Raw genomic sequence first — 23,733 nt, forward strand, 5'->3', positions numbered from 1 at the left:
TTGGTTGCGGGCACATCCCCAGTAGCGGGTGTGCAGGAGGCAGCTGATCGATGTTTCTCTCTCATCGATGTTTCTAACTCTCTCTCCCTCTCCCTTCCTCTCTGTAAAAAATCAATAAAATATATTTACAAAAAAAAAAAAAGTCATATCCCATCTCTATACAGACTCTTGTCGTGGCTCCCATCCTCCCCGGGGTACGGATTCTCACAGGTTCCCCCATCCCTGGGGCTGATGTGCTCCGGCAAGCAGTACCCGTGCAGAGACCCTTAACTCCCGCCGCCTGGTCTGCGGGCCAGCTCTGCTGCTCGTGAGCTAACAGGCAGCCTCTCTGTGCCACAACATCCCCATCGGTAAGGTGGTCTCTATAGCAGGAGGTGGCAAGACTTTTCTTCCAAGAGCCCAATAGCAAATATTTTTTACTTTGCATACAGTTTCTCCTCGGCTTCGCCCTTGTAGCACTAAAACAGCCAGAGACGTGGCTGTGCTCCAACAAAACTTTATTTACAGAAACAGGCCGCAGGTCAGAATTTGCCTGCAGGCTGCAGTTGGCCAACCCCTGCTCTGCTGCGCTGTGGGGAGAAGGCAGTGAGCTGGGAGGTTCGTACCTGGCAATGGAGGATTATCACTCTCTGGCCTGAGAGGGTTACCTTCTGACTCAGCTCCCAACACCCTGCCCCTTGCCCCCTCCCTTCCAACCACACGGGCCTTGTTCCTCCCTCCCTCACCCCAAGTTTATCCTCACTTCCGGGCCTTTCCTTCTGTCCTCCCCAGAACACTCGCCCCCTCTTCCTTCCCTAAGCTGCCTTCAGGTCCCAAAAGCTCCCTCCTCCAAGAAATCCTCCCTCTCCCATCTCTCACCCCATCCCGTTTTCCTGCCTTCGTGCCATTTACAATGCGGGTCTCTTCCCGGGAAGGAGGTTCCTGGTGGGCTTGAGTTTCCTCACCTTTAAAGCGGGCGTTACTAGAACCCCCAGTACCTCGGAGCTTTGGGATGGTGGTTGAGTGAGCTGATTAACATAATGCACTTAGAACAAGGCCCCAAGTGCTCAATAAATAAGTCTCGTGCTGACCAGGAGTACCTGGACCGTAAGTGCTCGGTAAGTGGTGAGGAGGGGCAAAGGAAAGGTGAAGAGACAGGAGCGGCAGGTGGCGCGGGAGCCCAGGAACATCGGTAGAGAGACCCTGTCAGGCCAACGACACTGAGACCCCAGTCCTCTCTCCACCTTTAATGGGCCCCGAGGTGGGCTTGGCGGGGAGAAGGGGGGGCCGGTGTCCTTAAATACGTACAGCCCAGCGCGACGGGCGGGGGCAGGGGAGGCGGGGCCGGGCCTGCCGGGGCGGGGTGGGGCAGGGCGGGAGGGAGGGGGCTCAGCTGCACTTGCAGGAGCGCACGATCATGTTGGACAGCTGCTCCACCTTGGGCTTGCGGCCCACGTAGTACACGATAGGCAGGGGCTCCAGCGCCTGCGGCACGCAGCACGGCGCCGCCGACGCGCCGGGGTTGTGCTGGTTGTAAAGGGCCAGGACCTGCGGGCGGACGGGCGGGGTCAGGGCAGGGGGTCAGATTGCTCCCGGCTCCCTACACCTCTTCTCACCCGTTAGGTCTCAATCTCTGCCTCTCCACATGTCCCACTCTTGATGTGTATCTCAGTCATTCTTTCTCCTTCCATCTCCTTGGCTCTGTGTATCAACCTGTGCCTTCCTGCCTTTTTCATTCTGTCTCATCTCTCGGTTTCTCTTTCTCCTTCCCAGCTACTCCGTCCCGTGGGTCTCCCCATATGCCTGGTCTCTAACTGTGCACACCCGGTCTCTAGCTTCTCTCCCATCTCTTTATCACCCTCTCCTCCAGTCTGTCTGTCTGTTTCTCCTTCCCTCGCTTCACCTCTGAGTGTACCTCCCTCCCTCCCTCCCTCAGTCCCGGGGCCACACTCACCTTGCTGTACTGCGTGTCCAGGCTCCAAATGTACGGGCAGGGCCCCAGGCAGAAGTTGGCGTGGTAGCCCTTGGGCTCGTGGATCCACTTCCAGCCCAGATCCTTGCGGAAGTCTATGTAGAGCTGCCGCACACAGCAGTTTTTCTCCGTGGAGCTGCGGGCAGGGACACGGGGTGAGGAATCCAGGTCAGGTCAACAGAGGGGCCTGCAAGGGCTAGCCATGCCCCTCCTCCTGTGTGTGTGTGTGTGTGTGTGTGTGTCACTCTGCCCCACCACCATCTCCATCTTGGTCTCCCTTGCACCCACTGTGACAACAATAGCCAACAGTCATAATACTGATCATCGCCAACACTGATAGCCAAGCACTGTGCTAAGAGCAACATAATAAGCAGTGTCTCGTGCGGTGCTCAAAACAAGCCTGTACGAAGCCAGTCCACAGGGGACAGCTAATAAACCTCGGCACATCCATACACTGGAACACAAAGCAGTGCAGCTCCATGTCTACTGGTCCGTTCTACCTGTGCAACAACTGTTTACTGAATTAGTGTGAGCTGCCCTGGGATCTACAGGGGCTCAGGACAAACAAAACAGACAGAGACCCCTGTCCTCTGGGGCCAAATGCTAGAGACTGTCATGTTGCTCTTCCGCTCTGAGCATGGCCCCCTTCGCTAAGGACAGAGGCCAGACGTCCTCACCAGGAACCACCAGGCACGACTGGATTTGGCTAATCTCAACTCCCTCTCCATTTTCACTCACTGTTCCTCGGACAGTCCTACCTCAGGGCCTGTGCACTTGCTGTCGTCTCTGCCTGGCTTGCTATTCACACAAATTTCTGCTGCAGCTTATTTCTTTACTTCCTTTAATTGATGCTTACATGTCCTTCACTCAGGGAGCCTCAATCCAAAACACTGCCTGGCATGCAGTGGGTGCTCAATAAATAGTTAAACAAATCAACATCATCTCTTTTTATTTTTTTTATTTTTATGTTTAATTGATTTCAGAGAGGAAGGAAGAGGGGGAGAGAGATGGAAACATCAATGATGAGAGAGAATCATTGATCGGCTGCCTCTTGCACCAGCCAGGGCTAATGTCATCTCTTTAGAGAGTCCTTGCTGGACCATCCTACCCCAAATACCAATCCAAAAGACAGTTCCATTCAGTGTAACAACAGCATTGCAGGTATGCAAGAAAATATGAAAAATGCCTCTGTCTGAAGTGGGACAAAATCTTAAAACCTGTGGAAGCTGGGAAGAGCTCATTATACTATCCTGGTTGCTTTTATATACATTTGAAATTTTCATAATAAAAATCAGAATAGGAAAAATACTCTCCAATATCTCTTTCTTTCTGTCCCTTTCATCTGATTTATTTTCCTTCTTAGAACTTATAGCCACCTGCTCTTTTATTTATTAGATATTGATTTATCTGTTCATTATCTGCCTTCCTCTGAGGACAAGACTTTTTTTTTTTAAATATATTTTATTGATTTTTTACAGAGAGGAAGGGAGAGAGATAGAGAGCTAGAAACATCGATGAGAGAGAAACATCCATCAGCTGCCTCCTGCACACCTCCTACTGGGGATGTGCCCGCAACCAAGGTACATGCCCTTGACCGGAATCGAACCTGGGACCTTTCAGTCCGCAGGCCGACGCTCTATCCACTGAGCCAAACCGGTTAGGGCTGAGGACAGGACTTTTTGTCTGTTTTATCTCCTAATGTATCTCTACAGTGCAAGGCACACAGTAGGTACTCTGCAAATATTGGATGTATAAATTAATTGTTCAATGTGTTAGGTTTTTAAAAAGCACATTGGAGCCCTGGTTGGTATTGCTCAGTGGACAGAGCATCAGCCTGCAGACTGAAGGATCCCAGGTTCGATTCCAGTCAAGGGCACATGCCCGGGTTGTAGGCTTGATCCCCAGTAGGGGACATGCAGGAGGCAGCCGATCAATGATTCTCTCTCATCATTAATGTTTCTATCTCTCTTTCCCTCTCCCTTCCTCTCTGAAATAAATTTAAAAAAATTTTTTTAAGCTCATTGGTGAATAGTGGTGTATAAGATGCTACCGTTCTGGATTCATGATCTCTGTCCCATGTTCAGATCCAAAGGCCAGTCCTCCCAAGTCGGGGCCCAGGCTTCTGCTTGTTTGAAAGGACCTGGGCACTAAATGTGCAGACCCCTGGGGCCATGGCTGAGATGGACAGAGAGCTTGGCTAAAAAACTTGACTCATGGGCAGACAAGATCTTTATATTCCATGTTTATAACATGTGAAAGAAGCACTATGCAAAGCTACAGGTACAGTATAATCCAAATTTTGTTTGGCATAAAGCAACTGGAAGGAAATTTATTGAAATGTTGATGATGACCTTTTGTATGTGGTATACTAAGTAATATCTTTTATATTTATATTTCTATGGCATTTATATTTAGTATGATGGACAACAGTCTTTATCCTTTCCAAATTCTTAACAGTGGATATGTGTTAACTTCTAGAATCAGAAGAGAAATGGAAAGAAAATGTAGTCCCTTCACTCCCCTCAAATATAAGACTCTATCATTTGGACAAAATAAATTAATCGCCAAAACCGGTTTGGCTCAGTGGATAGAGCGTCGGCCTACGGACTGAAAGGTCCCAGGTTCGATTCCAGTCAAGGGCATGTACCTTGGTTGCGGGCACATCCCCAGTAGGGGGTGTGCAGGAGGCAGCTGAGCGATGTTTCTCTCTCATTGATGTTTTTAACTCTCTATCCCTCTCCCTTCCTCTCTGTAAAAAATCAATAAAATATATTTTTAAAAAATTTAGTATATGGCTATATGTAAGTGTCTCATGTAGATACTCTTTGGAAGGAGACACAAATATAATAAAAGTGGCTGCCTCTTCAGCGAGAGGTTGGGGGTTAGAGCTGGAGGGTGTCTGAGATCCTTTCTCGGTTTGGTCCAAGTGCATGTATTTACCCATTCAAATAGTAATCAATAGAGAACTCATCAATTCATTTCAAAACCCTGCGAGGCAGGTTTTATTATTATTCCCATTTGACGGATGAAAACCAGCCTCAGAGAAGGATGTTGCCTGCTCACATACAGTATGTTAGGGGTGGAGCTTGAGGCCAGGTTCGCAGCTGACTCTATGCCACCCAGAGCTTGTGGCCTCATCTGCCCAGCACAACCATGTCAGCTCGAGCAGAGGGCAAAGGAGCGATGACACAGGGTCTCCTGGGGCAAGAACTTGCCACCAGCCACAGAGCCCTAAGAAGGGAGTCAGGGAGCTGAGACCCCTGAGCTCTGCCGGTCCCTCCACAGTCTGGTGAGGACTCAGTTTCCCCATCAAAGATGGGGCAATGTTGGATCAAACAAAGTGTTGATGACCTGAGGGCCAAAGAGGTATCAGGAAGTCTGTGTGTGGGCTCAGGGAGGGTCCTGAGCCCCCCAAACCATATGCACAGAGATGTGTATGTATGCACACACTTCTGGGAGGAAAGGTGCCTGGCCTCTGGCTTCTCGGTGGGGTCCTACACTCACAAAAGTGGAAGAGTCACTGTCCAGAATAATCTCTACTTTGTGTTCCAGATCTGATGTGTTCTGAGGGCGAAGATCTGAAGAGTCTGTGATTCTATTATCCAACTCAGCCATTCTCCATGTGAAATTTTCATAATAAAAATCAGAATAGGAAAAATACTCTCCAATATCTCTTTCTTTCTGTCCCTTTCATCTGATTTATTTTCCTTCTTAGAACTTATAGCCACCTGCTCTTTTACTTATTAGATATTGATCAGCAGCAGGATCACCAGGAACTTGTGGGGAATGCAAGTTCTGAGGCCCCACCCCAGACCTCCTGAACCAGAAACGGGGGGTGGGAGCTGAGGGGTAGCAGGCCAGATTTAACAAGCCCTCCACGGGGCCCTGAGGCGCTTACCCTTCAGGGCCTGCTGCCTTCCGGGCCCTGTTACACACACAGCCGGGGCCCTTACAGAGCTCTCTCATCCAGCCAGCCCAAAAGGACCCAACAGGGCCTGAGGAGTAAAAGAAACCCAGGGCCCCACGTGGACGCTGGGGAAGGAAGGGTCAGGGAAGCTTCCCAGTGGAGATGGTGTTTGAGCTAAGAACAAGAAGATGGTGTTTGAACCTCAAACCTACACAAAAGCAGAGAATATTTTTTTTGAACCCTCATGTCTCCATCACCCAGCTTCAACATTTAGCAAGTCATGGCCAGCTTCACTGTATCTCTACCTCTACCACTTCCTCTCCCCATATCACTACACCCATAAATATTTCTATATGTATCTCCAAGAAATGCAGGACTATTTTAAAACACAACCACAACACCACATAGAAAAATTAATAATTCCTTAGTATCATCAGATATCTAGTTAGAGTTCGTATTTCCCCAACTGTCTCATAAACATCTTTTTTTTTTTTAAGTCTGCACAAATTAAGATCCAAATAAGGTTTACACATTGCTCTTGGTTTATGTATCTCTTAAGATTGTTCTTTTAGCCGAAACCGGTTTGGCTCAGTGGATAGAGCGTCGGCCTGAGGACTGAAAGGTCCTAGGTTCGATTCCGGTCAAGGGCATATACCTTGGTTGCGGGCACATCCCCAGTAGAGGGTGTGCAGGAGGCAGCTGATCGATGTTTCTCTCTCATCGATGTTTCTAACTCTCTATCCCTCTCTCTTCCTCTCTGTAAAAAATCAATAAAATATATTTTTTTAAAAAAAAGATTGTTCTTTTAAATCTACAGAACCATCTCTTTATTTCCCACCCTTGCATTGTATGTGTTGAAGAAACTAAGTCAGATTCCCACAATCTAGATGTTGCTGACTGCATGCCTGTGGTGGTGTTTAACATGCTCCACTATCCCTATATTTCTAGAAAACTGGAAGTTGGCAGCCATCTTGATCAACTTCAGGTTCAATTTTTTTTTTTTGGCATGACTTCCTAGGTGACATTGTGTCCCTCTCAATGGAGGCTTACGTGGCTGCCTGCCTTTCTTTGTAATGTTATTAGCTGTTGGCACTCAAGACCTCATCTGTTCGTTCATTCACAGAGTTGCTGGGCTGAGGGTAAGATCTGCAAGGAACTTGGGAGAAGAGCTGGCTTTCCAGCTGGGGACTAGCCTAGGACAAAGCCCCAGAGGCGCCATCAAAACATTAAGCAGAGGCCAGTGTAGCTCAGTGGTTGAGCATCTACCTATGAACCAGGAGGTCAGGATTGCAGGCTCGATCCCCAGTACAAGGCATGCAGGAGGCAGCCGATCAATGATTATCTCTCATCATTGATGTTTCTATCTCTCTCCTTCCCCCTCTGAAATCAATAAAAATATATGTATTTAAATATATATGTATATTTTAATATATTAAGCATGGGAGGGACAGGATCAGATTATAATTCTAAATTCTCAACATTCTAACTCTGAATTTTAACATTCTAGAAATCCAAGTTTTCCACTTTCCTGGACTACAGGACACCAGCACCTTCAAGACACTCACACTCCAACAGCATTTCCAACTTTCTAGGAGTTCCACATTCCAACTCTCGAGGATCTTGGCATTCTTGAATTCCAATATTTCACTACCGCATTCCAACATTCCAAAGTTCTGAGCCCATCATCACTCAAGAGGGCCAAGCTGCCACTGTCTAAGATCCCAGCCTTCAGAGAAGGCAACACGCGGGCACCAAGCCCAGGACTCCAGGGTACCAATATTCCGGCTCTCTCCAGATGCCATTTGTGAAGGCTAACGTTTTAACACAGGATTTGATCCTTCCGAGCCCAAGATTTGAGGCTTGCAATCTGCCAGCACTGGGGACGTCAATCTGTCAATAGACAGGAATCCAACGAGGGCAACCTCCCAATTCTGAATTCCCAGATTCTAGGATCCCAACACTCCTTGAGCCCAACACTGTCAGATTTCAATAACTAACACTGAGTTCTAGCATCCTAGAATCCGAACACTCTAGGATCCCAACCCGCCAATAATTTCAAAGACTGAATCCCCACGTTCTTGGTGTTCCAACCTTCTAATAGCCTCTGATTCCCACACACCGGCAAGAAAACAACCCGATCTCAACATCCTAGGCCTCCCAGGTCACACATCCCTGCATTCTAGGACTCAAACCTCATCCCCAGAGCTTTCCAGGCTGAAGGAGATACTAGCCCGCGTCTAGTCCCAGCCAGGTGCCCGCCCTGCAGCACTGGCCAGGCCTCCCAGGCTGGAAGGCCTGTTTTCACCTGAAGCAGTAGTTGGTGTCCAGGGCTCGGCGGTGCCGGGGGCTGTGCAGGTGCTGGGCTCTCTCCAGCGGGGTGGCCATGAGAAGCAGGAAGGGCCGGTTTCTGCCATGAATGGTGGCCAGGTCACCCCGGCGGTCAATACTGATTCCTGTTTTAGTTTGGGAGTCAGGGGGTGAGGGGTGGGGAGACATACACACACTCTCAGGTGGTGAATGGGGGATGGGCAGGGCGAGGAGGGGACACACACACACACACACACACACACACACACAGCACATGGCACCGAGACAGAAGGGTGGGCCTCACCGTTGATTTCCACGTGGAGTGTGTCATCTTTGCTTTCACAGGAGCAGTGGGCACTGAGGCGAAAGCCCTTGATTTCATCTGTGAGCACGAGGAGCGGGGAGCCACAGTGTGAGGGTGTGGCTCACCCAGCCCCGGGGGGGAGGGGAGGCAGGAAGGCGCAAGCCAGCTGCCCTCTCACTGCACCCTCCTGACCCTCCTGCTGCAGCTCTCTGCCCTGCTGCCTCTCCCTCCACCTTCAGGTCTCAGCTCAAATGTCACCTCCTCCAAGAGGCCCTCTGGGATGCAGGCCCCAGTCCCACTGTAACACCACTTCATTTTCCCCACAGCACTGACCCTCTGGGTCCCTGGTATTTGGCTATTTATTTCCCTCATTGTTCTCAGTGGAGAGCAGGATGCATGGGGGCAGGGATCCTGGCTTTCTAGTTCCCTGCAGGGCCTGGCCTGCAAGGATAAAAAACAAACCCCTACTGAGTGCCGGAGGGCACACTGGGTGCCAGGCATGTTCTAAAGCTCTGTGGGCAGTATCTCCTTTAGCCCTCACCAAAGTCACCATTTCCCAGAAGAGGGGGCCCACGCACACAGAGAAGAGGTGACTTGTCCCAAGTGGGCAAAGGCAGGGCTGGGAGAAAGGCTTCTTTGAATGAATGAGTGGATTCTCTAAGCTCCTACTATGTGCTGGACCCTGTACTGAGTGCTCTGGGCTCCAATAACGACCAATGGCCCCAGACACTCCTCCCAACGCCCACCTGCTCCCTAACCCCCATCTTTTCATCTGGCCAAACCACCACTTACCCCATGAGTCTCAACACATTCACCCTTACCCTCGGGAAGCCCTCCCGGACCACCTCCTCCAGATGGGTTTGGTGATCTGCTCTGGGCTCCCCTCTCCCGGCCCTGATCATTCTAGTCATCACTGCCTGCTAGGGCTTTGGCGAGACCTCCTCGGCGTCTGGAAGTAATGGTGAGGACGGCGCCCAGAAGTCTGCTCGGTTGCCACGGTCTCCCTTGCACCACCACCCAGGGCCAGGCACAGAGCAGGCACCTGCCAGCATTTACTGACTGGAGGCATGAATAAGAGGGAGAGGTGGACGCTGTGGGCTCCGCTGGGACAGCACAGAGGCCATCTTCTTCCAGACAGAGTGCATGTGCCAGGCTCTCCCCCGAACAAAGGCCTTTGCATATCCTGTCCCCCTGCCTCCAACAGTCTTGCCCTCCTTCTTTCCTGGGCTGGTTCCACTCATCCCTCAGACGCTGGCTCTGCTGTCCCCTCCCCCCTCCAGGAAGCCCTCCTGGATCCCAGACTGTGCAGCCACCTCCTCCGGGCTCCCCACTCTAGGCTCGCCCACGCTGGGTCATTACTGCTTGATGTACAGGACTTCCATCCTCTTCCCCCACCCCAACAATGGACCATGAGCTCTGTGAGGGCAAGGATGGAGTTGTTGTTATCACCGCTGTGTCCCCAGAATCACCCAGCACAGGGCCGGTGCTCAGGAAATGGATTAAACCATTCATCACTCAGGTTTGAGTGTCTGGGAGGAGGGCCAGGCCTCGGCTCTTTGGCACCAACACAGGGCGGGGAGGGTGGGAGGTGGTGTGTGTGCTAGGCAGAGAGTAGTTGCAGGACAATGGGGTCGACCCCATTTGCAAAACAGGGTGGGGCAGATAAGTGGTCCTCACCTCTGAGGCTCAGCCACTGCCGCACGACTCCAGTGACCTCAAAGGACAGCCACTCGGGCGTGTCGCTGGGGGACAGCAGCTGGTTGCTGAGGTAGCGCCAGGAATTGTTGTTGTATTTCTGGGGGATGACGAATGGGAGGAGAGAGACGGTGGGTCGATGCTGCCATGCACCTTCACATCCGCTGCCCGCACCCCCACCCCATCTGCTCCTCTAAACGGGCCTTTGGACAGTCCCCTCCCAGACACCCACGCCCTGGGGACCCACAGGAACCACCTGGGCCACAGCGAGCTCCAGGCTGGGGGTCCAGGCACCCAAGCTGCTCAGCCTCGGGCCCCGATCCTCTTTGGAGCCGAGGAAATTCTTTTCTCTCTCGGGGCTTCAGTTTCCTTGCTGGTGAGATGTCAGGCCCCTGTGAGCTTGGACAGCCCACTGCTCAGCTTTTCCTGCAGAATCCTGGGCTTCACTCAGCATACATTTCTGCACATCTGGCACCCTCAGTTCTGAGTCTATAACTTTCTAGGGGCTTAGGTTCGAAGTCATCCTACAACTCCAGGGTTTGACGGCATCCCAGGAATTACAGTCAATGAGCCCAAGACGTTCTAAGAGACTAACGTTCCGCAAGTCCAGGAGTCTGATGTGCCATAAACCTAGAAGCTGCAGGCACTGCTCTCCTGTGGAATGATCCCTGGTTCTGGACAGAACCCTCCAGGAGTGGCAGCATAAAGTTGCGTTCTCTAGATGCCAGGAAGTTAACGTGAGACAAAGTTCCCTTGTTGTATGAGTCTACCACCTACCGTCAGGTCTAAAGTTCCACGTGACATGGATTCTAGGCCACCTGACCTTCTAGAGACGCCCACCTCTTCCAGAGGCCCCAATCTTCCTGGAGATTCCAAATTTTCTAGAACAGAGCTATCCAAGAGACCCCTCTGTGACCACGGAAATGCTCTTGATCTGCGGTGTCCCAAATAGCCGCTAACCACACGTGGCTACGGCTGCTTGAAATATGGCCAGTGGGACTGAGGAATTGAATTTTTGCTTTTAATTGTAGTAAACTTAAACGGCCACCTGTAACTAGGGGCTTCCCTATGGGACAGAGCAGGTCCAGAGCCCTGACCTGTTCTAGAGATTTCAACTTTCAAGCTACCTGCGTTCTAGAATCCGACGGCTAAGATTCCAGCCTTCTAGGTGGTTACCCTTCTAGGGTGCTAGGAGTCTGGAGTTTTAAAGAGCCCTGTGATTCCACGGCCTGTCTGCGTGGCCCTTGCAGTCACCCATGGCCCAGTGGCCCACCGGCGGGCCCATGCCCCCACCTGGTACAGCTCCACGTGTTGCTCCACTTTCAACTTGTGCCTCTGCAGGCGCAGCTCGGCTCGGGAGAGCAACTGGGGTTCAGGCACGGCGTCCCGGAGATCCGACGTGTTGAAGAACATATATATGCTGTGTGCGTTGTGCTTGTACGCCTTATAGATTTCTAGGCAGAAGGAGTGGAGAAGGGGGATGTCAGAGGCGTGGCAGGGGCAGGGGAGCTGATGCACCCCAAGGGTGAAGAGCATGGGCTCCAGAGCTGACAGCCCTGGGTGGGAGTCCGACCCTGACCTTGGGTGAGTGGCTTGCTCTCTCTGGGTTTGTTTCCTCCTCTCTCAAACCCTCCTCTTCCATCCTCTGTCAAGTGCCCACTCAATACAGGCTGGCACCAAAGGTGTCTGCTTTGTTTGCTCACATCTTCCCAGTACGTGGAGCCTCAAACGCAAGTCACGTGGCAGTGTAGGGTCAAGGGCATTTGGAGCAGACCGTGCCTCTGCTGCCTTTGAGCTCTGTGACCTTGGCAAGTCACATCCCTTCTCGGAGCCTCAGTTTCCTGCTATTCTTCGGAAAATGGCAACCACATCAAGCTCCCTGCCTTCCTACCCAGGGCCTCCTAACTGAAGTGCTGGTGTAACTTTGAGCAAGTGAATTCCTGTGCCAGATTCTCACCTGTGAAGCAAGGACGGATTGCAGGATGAGAGTGTGAAGTGAGACGAAGCAGCTAAAGCACATGGCACAGAGTCTGCACAGGGCAGTCACTCTAACGTGTGTGTTAAAGGGCTCACGATTTGCCGGATGCTATTCAAAGCACTTGGCATTTAAACTTCACAATAATCCCATGAGGAAGATACTATTATTATACCCGTTCTCTAGGTAGTAAAACTGAGGCACAAAGAGATCAAGTAATTTGCCCCAAAGTCACATAGCTAGGAAGCCGCAGAATGGGGATTCAAACTCAAGCAGACAGTTTCCAGAGACAACCCCTAAGCTAATGTGATATTATTATTATTATTATTGTTACTAGCAATGGCTTCCTCCCTCAGCTGGTTAGAAAAGGCAAAGTTTATTCTAGGTAGGAATGGCTTGGGAGTGGGGGAGAAAATTAGCAAGTGTTTTCTAGACTAGGAAAAGTTTGGGGTTGAGGTTGAGGGAACTCTGGATAAATGGGAGGTAAACACAGAGACAGGCTCTGAGAAATGTCAGAGGAAAACCCTTCTGTGGGCCCCCATCCTCTACTCACCCCCACTCCAGCCAGGCCAGTCCTGCCTCCTGCAAATAAGCACTATCTTGGCCCAGGGGTTACTCAGCAACCCCCAGAGGAAGCGAGTCAGGGAGGGAGGGAGGGAGAGGGGAAAGGGGCAGGGATCCACAGAGGGAGGGAGGGAGAGACCACAGAGACCAGAGACCGGGAGAGGTAGGAGGAGGTGTGGAGGAGAAGTAGAGGCAAGAGATGGAGACTAATGAAGATGAGGGAGCCCTAGCCGACTTGGCTCAGTGGATAGAGCGTCAGCCTGCGGACTGAGGGGTCCCGGGTTTGATTCCTGCCAAGGGCACATGCCTGGGTTGCGGGCTTGATCCCCAGTAGGGGATGTGCAGGAGGCAGCTGATCGATGATTCTGATTCTCTCTCATCATTGATGTTTCTATCTCTCTCTCCTTCTCCCTTCCTCTCTGAAATCAATAAAGAAATATATTAAAAAAAAAAAAAGAAGATGATGAGGGAGAGAAGGAAAGACAGAGATGGAAGGAAGACACACACACACACACACACACACACACACACGGAGAGGAACACAGGGTTTGGGAGCCAGGGGGAGAGCATTGAAGGTGTCATCGTTAAATCCCGACAAAAAGGGTGAAGCGATTACGGAAAAGGTGAGGTGGACATGTGAGGGGGGATGGGCGTTATTTGGCTGGAGCCACAACTGGGCAAAGGAATGGGCCGGGGACCCACGAGTCCACCCCCCACGAGGGAAAGTGAAAGGCGGGGGGCCGCCCCAAGTCGCAGGGCCACTTGGGACCCCCGGGTCCCCGCGTGGGCGCCGACGGGGCGGGCCCACGGTAGTCCCGCCCGGAACTGGGGTGAAGAGGGCGGGAGGCGCCGCCGCCGCCGCGAGGGCGGGGACCGGACCTGCCTCATCTCGCCCCAGGCTCCGCGCGCTCCCCACCCCCGGGGCACGGGAAGGAAAGGGAAGAGGGAGGGCGGGCGAGGCGGCCGGACGCGGGGGTTTCCCCAGCCGCGCGGAGAGGAACTGACACTGCGGGGTCTAGACTCTCAGCCTTTAGCTCTGTGGGGTCCTCCCCCCCCCACCCCGCCTTCCGGACGCGCAGCTCCTCCCCCCGCGCGTGGCACCCACGAGGGACCTCCTCGCCCCGACCTTGTGGATCGCACCCACCCACCTCTCCCCCTGCGGCTCGGCTCCGCACTCAGCCCACTCCCTTCCAGCCCGCAGCTTGGGGGCTCGCTGCTCCCGGCAGGCACCGTTTCTCTCCCCTTCACCCGCCTCCCCAGGCCCGCCTTTCCCACGCTGGTCTCCCCTCGCTCGGCAACCCTCCTTCCCACGACCCCGTCTTCCAGGCTTCCTGGGGGCTCGCCTCCTCGCCCGGCTGGCTCCCCGCACGTCCATCTGCGAAACGCTCTGGGCACCTCCCCGCGCATCCCTGGCACCCCCTGGGGTCCCAGCTCTCCCGCTAGCTCCCCCCTCCCTCGCGCCCCTTTCTCCCCACGAATTTCTCACCCCCTCGCCGCTCCCCTCTCTGCACTCCCCCAACCCCGCGCTCCTCGCACCCTCTGCACGCGGGCCCACTCCATTTTCCTAGAGCCTCCAAAGGGCCTGGAGTGTCGAGGTTGGACTTCATGCTGAGGGCCCTGGGGAGCTCACCTTCACCTATAGCTTTTCTGTCCTTGGGTTTTCCCGTCTCAGGACCCCCGAGCTCCGCATCAGCACCCCCCGCTGCCTCTCCTGGCCCCAGGCTGGGGTCTTTGCATCTCCCCAAGCGGGCTGGGCTCCCTCTCTGCAGCCCCCACCGCAAGACCCCCGCACTCCAGTGCACCCTGGAGGTAAAGTCTTTTTCTAGGGCCCTCCCCCCAGTTGTTTCTCTCCCACTGGGGGGCTTCCCCACGGCCCCCGATGTCCCCGTCGCCCTCCAGAACAGGTCCACTGCGCTCACTAGCGCCTCTCAACACCAGACACCGGGTGGGTAGGAAGCTCAACCCTACTCTCTGGGGAGGCGGGGGGCCTCCAGCGTTCCCAGCGCCCCCCGAGGTCCACTCCCTCCAGCCAGTTTCCTCCCCCAGTAATTTCCTCCCGGACCCCAGCACGCCGGCATCCCCTGGGGCGGGGGGGCTCCCCGCCAGGGCCCCCCGCCGCTCGGAGCTCACCGTGGTTGTTGTCCAGGGTCAGCACGCGGTTGACCTCCTTGGCGTAGTAGTCCGCCTCGGGCTCGGGCTCGGGCTCGGCGCTCTCCCCGGCCACCCGGTCGCGGGTGCTGTTGTAAAGGGCCAGCACGGCCTCCGGCAGCGGCCCGGGCGGCACGTCCCCCTGGCTCGGGGGGCTGGCGAGCCGCAGCTTGGACAGAATCTGGCCGCGGATGGCCTCAATGCGCTTCCGCTTCACCAGCTCCATGTCGATGGTCTTGCAGGTGGACAGTCCGGCGGCCGGCCGGCCCGGCGTCAGCACGAGCAGCCACAGCAGCGGCAACAGCAGCGGCAGCAGCAGCCGCAGCCCGGAGGGCGGCATGGGGGAGGCGGCGCCCCCCGGCACGGCCGAGAGCGCGGGCCGGGCTGCTGTGGGGAAAGGGAGGCCCCGCTCCTCCTGGGGCTGGGAGTGGGGGGGCGGGGTGTTCCGACGAAAGGTAGGAGAGTGTGAGGGTGAGTGGGGGTGGGAGGGGGGCAGAGTTGAGGTCCTCAGGGAGGAGGGAGTCCTGGTGAATGGCTGCTGGTTTGTCCTACGGAAAAAGCCGAGATGGGAGCGATCTCGTACCGGAGGTGGGTGGTCGTGAACGGGGACGCTGAGACAGGTCTGAGAGGCTCGGTCTCCGGGTCCCGGAGGATGAGGGTTCTGGGGCGCGCGGGGGCTCAGGAGAGAGGCTGGGGGTGGGGAGCGTGCAGGGGGTGCGCCCGAGGTCTTGGGTCAAGTCTCCGCGGGAGTCGGGTTTGCGTTTCCTGAGGGCTGGTCCGGAATCGGGGTGCCTGAGGGGACGCCGTGGGGGGGGGGGGCAGGGAGGGAGCAAGCGTCCGAGGCAGCGCGGCGATCTGGGATCCCCAAGTCCTGTCTCCTGGCTGGGCAGCGTCGCGCCAAGCGGTCCCCGCGCCTCCGGCTCCCAGCGGCAGCGGAAAAGTCTCAAAACTTTTTTCCTCTTCTCCCTACCAGCCCGTCCCTCCTCCCGCTCCTCCTCCCCCTCCTCCCCACGGCGGCGGCGGCGGCGGCGGCGGGGGCGGCTCGTCTCAGACGCTGGGGCCTCGGGCTGCTCCTTCCTCCGCTCCCGGCGGGTGGCTCCGAGCCGGGGGGGTGCCCCTAAGGGGGCGTCCCCCCTGCCCCCGGCCGGGGGCCTTGCTGTCTAGAGGATCCGCCGCGGGAGGAGGGAGCGGGGCGGCCCGGGGCGCGAAGGGCGGCGGCGGCGAGGACCGGCTAGAGGGGCGGGGGGTTTTGAAGCCGCCCCGGCCCCACCCAGGAAGCGCTCGGGGCGGGGGCGGCCCCCAGGGGGAGGGCAATAGCGGGGGGGGCCTGGCCGCAGTCCTCAGCTCGCGTGGGCGGGCTCCGAGGGGGGTCCCTGAAGCCACCCGGGAGGGGGCGGGCACCCCGGCCCCGCCCCAAGCAGGGTGCTGCCTCCTGGTGGCTGACAGCTACCAAAGCGAATGCGTGTGGCTGGGATGGCTATGCGGGGATTGGTGGGGGGGTGGGGGTGTGACGGAGAGAACCAAGACCTGGTGGGGAGGGCTCGGTCTGAGGATAGGGACAGCGAGTACAAGGGATAATGAGGGGACCCAGAATGGAGAGAGTGGGAGCCTGGGGCAGAGGGGCCCAGGGGCAGAGGGGCCCAGGGGCCCAGGGGAGGAAAAACCCCCAAGGAGAGGGGCTCATAAGGAGGCACCCAGAGTTTAAGGCAAAGAATGGGGAAGGCAAGTCCAAAGACGGGGGTCTGAGAAAGGAGGGTGTCAGTGGGAGGATGGGGCACAGGCCAGCTGACAGGCCAGGACTTCAGGAAGGCACCCACACCTGTCAGAACTGTTCTTTATTGAGCACGTCCACGTGTGAGGCAGCCTCTTCTCCCCAAACCCCTGGCACCCCACATACTTGCTGCCCCCATTTCACAGGTGGGGAACACGGACTTCAGAGGGAGAGGTGCTGGGCTTGCGGTGTGGCCAGGACAGAAGCTGCCCCATGCCGTGGCTGGGTCCGGTAAGGCCGTCTCCAGAGCCCACGTTGCTGACCACTGCGCCATCCGGCCCGTTATGGGTGTCCAGGTATGTGGACGGGGGCCGTGGAGGCAGGGTGCCTCAGCATTCCACGCCATAGCGGTCAAAGTGGCGCAGCAACAGGCCCAGGTCAAGGTGCACGGTGCCTCCGGCGGCTGTATGCAGGCGGTAGCGGTCGGCCCCACTGTAGATGGCGTCCCCGTGCAGCAGCTGAGGCCCACCACCCACGAAGGCCCGTGCCAGCTGCTCCCGCCAGCTGCCCAAGGGCCGCCAGGTGGGACAGTCCAGCTGGTGGGTGCCCGGACTGCTGGGCACGTGACAAAAGCCGTAACCTGCAAGCTGGCAGCGGCCGAAGCTATCCTGGGACCACACCTGGAAATGGAGCCGGGGCCAGCCTGCAAGACAGGAGAGAGAGGGATGGTACCGCCGGTCACGCTCTGGGCTCAGTCCTCTTCCCTGGCGTCTGCCCAGCCTCCTCTCTGGACTCCCACTCCCACACAACAGCCAATGGCTATTTCTGAATCCATACTCCTCCCCTGCTCAAAGCCCTTCCCTGGCTCCCCGGTGCCTTCAGAATGAAATCCAACCTCACCACTCAAGGCCCTTTAGATCGAGCCTCTGCTGATTCCCTCTCTGCATCCTCCTTGTCCATGGTCCCGTCTCAGGGGAGCCCAGTCCACAGGGGAGCGAGCACCTTGAGCCTTGTCCTAGACCACTCCCCCATTCCCACCCTGTGACCCACCCTGTCCTCTCTGGGTTCAGGGACTTCTTGTCTCCTCCTGGCATCTGGAAGCATCTTTCTCTTCCCCCCGCTCCCCCCCCCCCCCCCCACCGTGTCCTAAGAATGCAGCTCAGCTCCTCAGCCTGGCAGGCAAAGCCTTGGAGACCCAGCCTCATCTTACTCTGTCTGAGCCCCTCTGTGCTTGGCCCTGTTCTACAGGCTGGGGACACAGAGGTGAACAGAACACATCCAAATTCCTGCCCTTGTGTGGCTGACATCCTAGACGACGAACATAGTAAATACGCAAATTATAGGGTCTGTCAGATGGTGATAACTGCTCTGGAGAAAAATAAAGCTAGGTAGGGTGGGGGTAGGATGCAGTTTTAGAAAGGGGATGATCAAGAACGGCTTCCCTAAGAAGAGGACAGGCGAGTGAATGTTTAAAGTAGGGAAGGGAGGGGGCCGTGGAGACATGTAGGGAAGAGCATTCCCAGCAGAGGGAACAGCGTGTGGAGAGGCCCCGAGGTGGGAGCTGCCTGGTGGCACCAGTGGAGAGCGTGGGGTCTGAAGAGTGAAAGGACAGTTGCCTGCCTGCCTCACCCTCCAACCCATCACCCACAAGCAGCCAGAAGGGTCTTTTAGAAGCAAAATCGGACTTCTTGTCAGTCACCTGCTGTGGCTCCCCAGTGCCTTCAGGGGACGGCCTCAGCTCAGCGGCCTGGGATTCAAGGCCCTGCATGGCCTGTCCCCTGTCCCCTGCCACCTCGCCCCTACAGTCCTCCTGATCTCCCTCCATCCTCCAAATGCCCTCGCTCACTTTACCCTTGGGGCTTTCCACACACCTCTCTGCCTTGATCCCTCTTCCTTCCCTCGCCTTATTAGCTCCTGCTGGCCCCTCACAGCAAACTCAAACATCTCCTCCTCCAGGAAGCCCTCCCTGAATTCCCTGGCAGAGTCAGGAGCCTCCTCTTGGCTCCCATAGCCCTCTAGACCTCCCCATCCCATCCCTGCCTACTCTGGGCTGCCAGTGTCTGGGAATAGCTCTGTCTTCCCATGGGGTGGTAAACCCTGTGAGAGCAGGGCCAGGCGCTGTCTCAATCACCGACATCTCCCTGGCATCTCTCCTCATAGGGCATGTCCTCAGTAACTAGTATTTTTTTTAAAATATATTTTATTGATTTTTTACAGAGAGGAAGGGAGAGGGAGAGGAATAGAGAGTTAGAAACATCGATGAGAGAGAAACATCGATTCAGCTGCCTCCTGCACACCCCCTACTGGGGATGTGCCCGCAACCAAGGTACATGCCCTTGACCGGAATCGAACCTGGGACCTTTCAGTCCGCAGGTCAACGCTCTATCCACTGGGCCAAACCGGTTAGGGCCTCAGTAACTAGTATTTATATTGTTGAAATATATGGCATATTTACCTAGGCTACTTCCTGGAATTCACTCCTCTCCAATGACCCAAATTTTCCACCAGAAAAGATTTTCTGATACCTTTCCTCCCCCGCAAACTCATTTTTCCTCTGAACAGCAGAGGAGCCCTGCCTGAGGACAGCCACCAGTCCTTCCTCCCTCTCTCTCACAAACCCTCCCGCTTCCTCTTGATTGAAGATTCTCTTTGAAAGCCATCCCTCCTCTCCCCTTGGTCCCCACCTTCCCCTCTCCCCCTCCCCCCTGGCCTCTGACACACTCTAGAGCCAGCCATGGGAGGCCTCAGCTCAGTCTCTCCAGGGCCAGGCCTGGCCAGGAAAGGGACCCAAAGGGCGGGGGAGCAGGGACAGGAGTTGGTGTTCTCAGTCCCATAGAGTGTTGCTAACCACCCCCCCCCCCCCAGCTCCCCAGCCCCGTCCCCTCAGCCTGGCTCAGGGCCCAGCACGGGAACCCACCTTGGAGGCCTTTGGTGGCGAAGTGCAGGTCAATGGGGTGGGACCAGTAGGCCATGTCCCCTATCTGGGGGGTGTCCACCTGTGTCTGGCCCTCCCGTACGCCTGACAGGAGCTTCCATGCCGCCCCTACAATGAGAGCCAGGACACTAATGAGGCAGGGAAGGGGGGGAGGCAGCCATCTGGAAGGTATGCCATTGTGGCTGTAAGACCCTGTTTCTTCTAGCGCTGGGGGGGGGGCAGGGGACACAAAGTATGGACTCTGGAGCCAAAGGGCTGGGTTCAGATCCTGGCACTACTTCTTCCTGCCTGCACACACTTGGGCAAGTTACCTTTTCCTGCCTCGGTCTCCCAATGTGTCAAGTGGGTGTAATAATGCATTCCTTGTCATTTTGTGAGCAGATTAAAAGAGCGAATGCTCACAAAGCACTCAGAACAGTGCCTGGGGCGTAGGATGCCCTTCCACAAAAAGCAAAACACACTGTGAAAGGCACATAATAATACCAGTCCTACTAAGGGTGATAATAATAGCAAAAATGCACTGATTGCTTACCAAATGCCAGACCCTGTGCTAAGCACTTTAGTGATGAATTCATTTAATCCACCCTCTGGGACTTTTAATCCCACCCCACCCCCAGTCTACAGGCTCTCCCCATAGCTTACGAAGCCCTGTATCTGGCCTTTGTCCCCCTTCCTGCACTCATCTCCTATCACTCTCCCCAACCCTCGCTACCTCTAGCCTCACTGATCCTATTTTTATTTCCTTTCTTACACTGGCTGTTCCCTCTGCCTAGGAGGTTCTGCTCCTGGGTGTCCTCATGCCTGGCTTTTATTCCTCTTTCAGGGATCAACTCAAATGCCACTTTTACAGAGGGTTCTCCCTCACCCTTCCATCCCAAACTAAGCCCTGTTACATTATCTCATCTAATTTGTTCTGAGTACCTGCCACCATCTATAATCATTACACTCATTTCTTTATCTGCTTATTTATTTTATCTCCCCTTCTGTGAGCCCCAGGAGAACAGGGATATTGCAAACTACTGGATTCCCAGGACCTCAAAACCAGATCTTCGTATACAGAAGGTGCTCAAAAATGTTTGTTGGACAAATAAGTGGGCCTGGGAGGTGGGTGCTCATATAAGCCTCACCTTACAAGTGAAGAAACGGGCTCTGAGAAGGAAAGCCACTTGTCCATTCATTCCATGAACATGTATTGAACATCTACTGTGCGTCAAGCACTGTTCTCCACATTGGGTACAGCAGGACAGCAGCAGACCCAGGTCCCACCGTGAAGCTGGGATTCAGACGGAGCTCGGTCAGACTGCAGAGTCCAAGCCCTTTATCTGCCTCTGAGCTCTCTGCTGGACTCACTGCCCCTCCCCAGCATTCCCCTGACCTGCTGAGTGACTGTTCTCTCTGATTCAGGCAAGGAAAGCACCAGGCCTTGAGTCCGGCTTTTCACATACAATATATCCCACTTTACAGATGAGAAAACTGAGGCCCTGAGAAGGGAAAGCACTCGCCGAGGGTCACAGGGCAGACGGAGCCCAGACTGGAAACCACGTCTGACTCCAGAGCTGCCTCTTCATGTGCTCAGCTGGAGGGCCACAGTTTCCCAGGGAATCTCAACCAGCACCCAGGACCCGGGGCCTGAAGAGATAAGGACAGCAATAGCCACACTCGTTTCATGTGCATTTATCTGTTTGGCAACATCCCCAGGGCTTTACAAACAAGGCCCCATCCAACTTTTACATGAGCCGGGTAAACACTTACTGCACACTGACTAGGCTAGGTCCTCTCCTAAGTGCTGTTGCTATTCATTTAGTTCGCACAACCACCCATGAAATAAGTATTGTTATTATTACCATTGTACAGACAGGGAAACTGAGGCAAAGACAAGTGGCCAAAGTCACATAATTAATTCAACTGGTTTTGAACCCAGGCAGTTTGTGCTCTTAACCTCAATACTGTGCCGCCTCTCCGCTATTAGTTTTTCAGACAAGGAAACTGGGGCTCAGAGAGGTTAAGTTCAGAGGCCCCACTTTAATAGATGGGAGAGTTAGTGTTTGAGCCCAGATCTGGTGGCCCTAACCATTACACATACCACCGCACTATTCTGCCTCACATGGGAGACATGCACACTGGAGCCTCTGAGGTCCTCCCTGGGCCATACGGATGGGCTTGGATGATTACCAGAACAGGTTCCTCCTTTCTCACAGAGAATTATGCCTGCAAGAGGTGGCCTTTCCTCTGAAATCTGGAATGGAAACTTCCATTTTACAGTAAGATCTCAATAAATGGAGACTGTTAAGCAAAGAATTAAGACAGGGGAGGGACCCAGGACACCCCTAAGACAGTGAATGAAGTCCAAACCGTGGGGTTAAGGCTGTCTAGTGTTCTGAGCATTGGGAGTGTGTGTGGGGTCTAGCCTATAGTCCCATAACCTTAGGGGCTGTTTGTTCAGAGCTGGAGCCAGAACCCCCACAGATGGGATGGAAAGGGATAAGACGGGAGCATGAGACACATGGACACAGTATGGTCAGGGCCAGGAGTCCTGAGAGCTGATGGGAGATGAGGTTCAGGGACTGGGCCAGGGGGTCAAGGAAGGAGGTGGAACCCCTAGGCTGGTAGTTCGGTGGGGGAATGAGCCAGGTCGGGAATACCTGTGTGGACGCCCCACTTGCAGAAGAGGCTACTCTCCGAGAAGCCGGTGGCCCCTACGATCTGCCCGATCACGTGCACTTCAGCCATAGCCCTGAGAGGGTAAAAACAGTCACAACCGGTGAGGTCAGCGTACTATTATTTCCACCTGACAGATGAGGAAACTGAGGCAATAAGGAGCAGTACTAGGATTGCAGTTTCGCCAAACCACTAAGTCTGGGGTCTTAACACGATCCTAAATTAAGGTGACCAGATCGTCCCGCTTTTGGCGGGGCAGTCCCGATTTTTAACCATTTGTCCCGCGTCCCACGTGGTTAAAAATCGGGACTGTCCCGCCAAGAGCGGGGCGATCTGGTCACCTTATGACCGAAATGCCGCTCCAGGAGAGCCCGGAAAAAAGAGGGGAATAAGGCCAGGCAGAGGAGCAGGCATCTAACGCAACAACTTCCAGCTCAGAGCAGAGGGAAGCCCCGCCCAGGGCCAGTGGCTCCGCCCCCGCCAGCGCAAAAGCTCCAACTCCGCATGCGTCTGAAGGGCTGGGCGCAAAGCCCCGCCTCCAGGCGTACGCATGCGCTCTGCCTACTTCAGAACCGCTAACTGGAGGCGCGAAAGCGGCACCGGGATTGGCGTTCATGGGCCTGACCTGTCCCTCTCTCCACGGGCGCTGACTCCCCGCCTGGCTCGCGCTCTCCCGGGACCTTTCCGGCAGGGAGAGGCCCGCGGCGCCGCGATCCCTCCCAGGCCGCGACCGCCTTCGTGCTCCTCGGTGGTTGCTGGGGCAACAGCAGCCTCCTCCCCTGGCCTCGCACCCGCCCTGCGGGTTGCTAATTGGCCCTCGCTGCCCTCGGGGGCGGGGCTAAACTCTGACGGACGTTCTCTCCCTTCCCGCTCTCCATTTTGGGAAAAGGGTCTCCGCAGCCGCGTGGGGCGTGGCCGGGCAGCCGCCATCTGGAGCGTGGCTGGGGAAGTTGGAGCGCCAGCGGTTCCTCCCTGGTAGCCTCTCCACAAACTAAGCCCGTGGGTGCCTCGCGGACCCCAAATCGCTCCCTCAACGTGGACCACGAACCAAGGGGGACTCTCTCTCAGCAGAGTGCATCCTCTTGCCTCATAACGAGAAAAAAAGAAAACCCTTCCTCATTCACAGATACTCAAGAAGTTGGGGAGGGGTTTTCCTTCCTTTATCTTTAGAGTTCCCCAGGCTTCGTGGGACCGATAATCCAACTTCCTTCTCAGAAAAACTGCCCAGCTCTTCACGGTGCTGATTCTGAGCCAGGATGGGGGCGTGGGGGGGGGGGTATGAGAAATGAGGAACTGAGGCCTGTTTATCTGCAGAAAATCCGATTCTGAAAACTGGACTCTGCCAGTAACGGGTCTTGTGACTTTGCACGGCTCTAGGTTTCAGTTTTCTCCTCCGTGTAATGGGCACAGGGAGAGGGACTGAGTCAGAGGCACTCACACGTTCTGATTTCCCCGAGCGGTGCCTGAGTCCCTTACCCTCCAGCCCAGGCGAGGGGCCAGGAGGGCTAGAAATGGGGCTACAAAAGTTAGTCACCCACTCCAAGTTATGGGGGTGGGGGGGGGGCAGCATGTCAATAG

The 23,733-nt window shown here is 55.2% G+C and overlaps 2 protein-coding genes across 3 annotated transcripts; both read right to left on the minus strand.

Moving 5' to 3' along the window:
- Positions 1-829: 829 nt before the first annotated feature.
- TGFB1 (transforming growth factor beta 1) lies at positions 830-16,144 on the minus strand. The gene is made up of 7 exons (XM_079800448.1): positions 14,834-16,144; positions 11,458-11,618; positions 10,147-10,264; positions 8,470-8,547; positions 8,164-8,311; positions 1,934-2,087; positions 830-1,527 (listed from the first exon to the last, which is right to left on the minus strand). Exons 1-7 carry the CDS (start codon positions 15,189-15,191, stop codon positions 1,369-1,371), a joined length of 1,176 nt encoding a protein of 391 aa, XP_079656574.1. The 5' UTR covers positions 15,192-16,144; the 3' UTR covers positions 830-1,368.
- A 339-nt stretch (positions 16,145-16,483) lies between these two features.
- On the minus strand, positions 16,484-23,379 carry B9D2 (B9 domain containing 2). Of its 2 annotated transcripts, XM_079759645.1 has the most exons (4): positions 22,781-23,379; positions 22,140-22,231; positions 19,480-19,605; positions 16,490-17,265 (listed from the first exon to the last, which is right to left on the minus strand). In XM_079759645.1, exons 1-4 carry the CDS (start codon positions 23,083-23,085, stop codon positions 16,952-16,954), a joined length of 837 nt encoding a protein of 278 aa, XP_079615771.1. In that variant the 5' UTR covers positions 23,086-23,379; the 3' UTR covers positions 16,490-16,951. The 2 variants fall into 2 exon arrangements, with proteins under 2 accessions (XP_079615772.1, XP_079615771.1); XM_079759646.1 differs by lacking the exon at positions 19,480-19,605 and having other exon boundaries at positions 16,484-17,265.
- Positions 23,380-23,733: the final 354 nt, after the last annotated feature.

Source organism: Cnephaeus nilssonii (genome assembly GCF_951640355.1).
Source record: "Cnephaeus nilssonii genome assembly, chromosome: 20".
Classification (NCBI taxonomy): Eukaryota; Metazoa; Chordata; class Mammalia; order Chiroptera; family Vespertilionidae; genus Cnephaeus; species Cnephaeus nilssonii.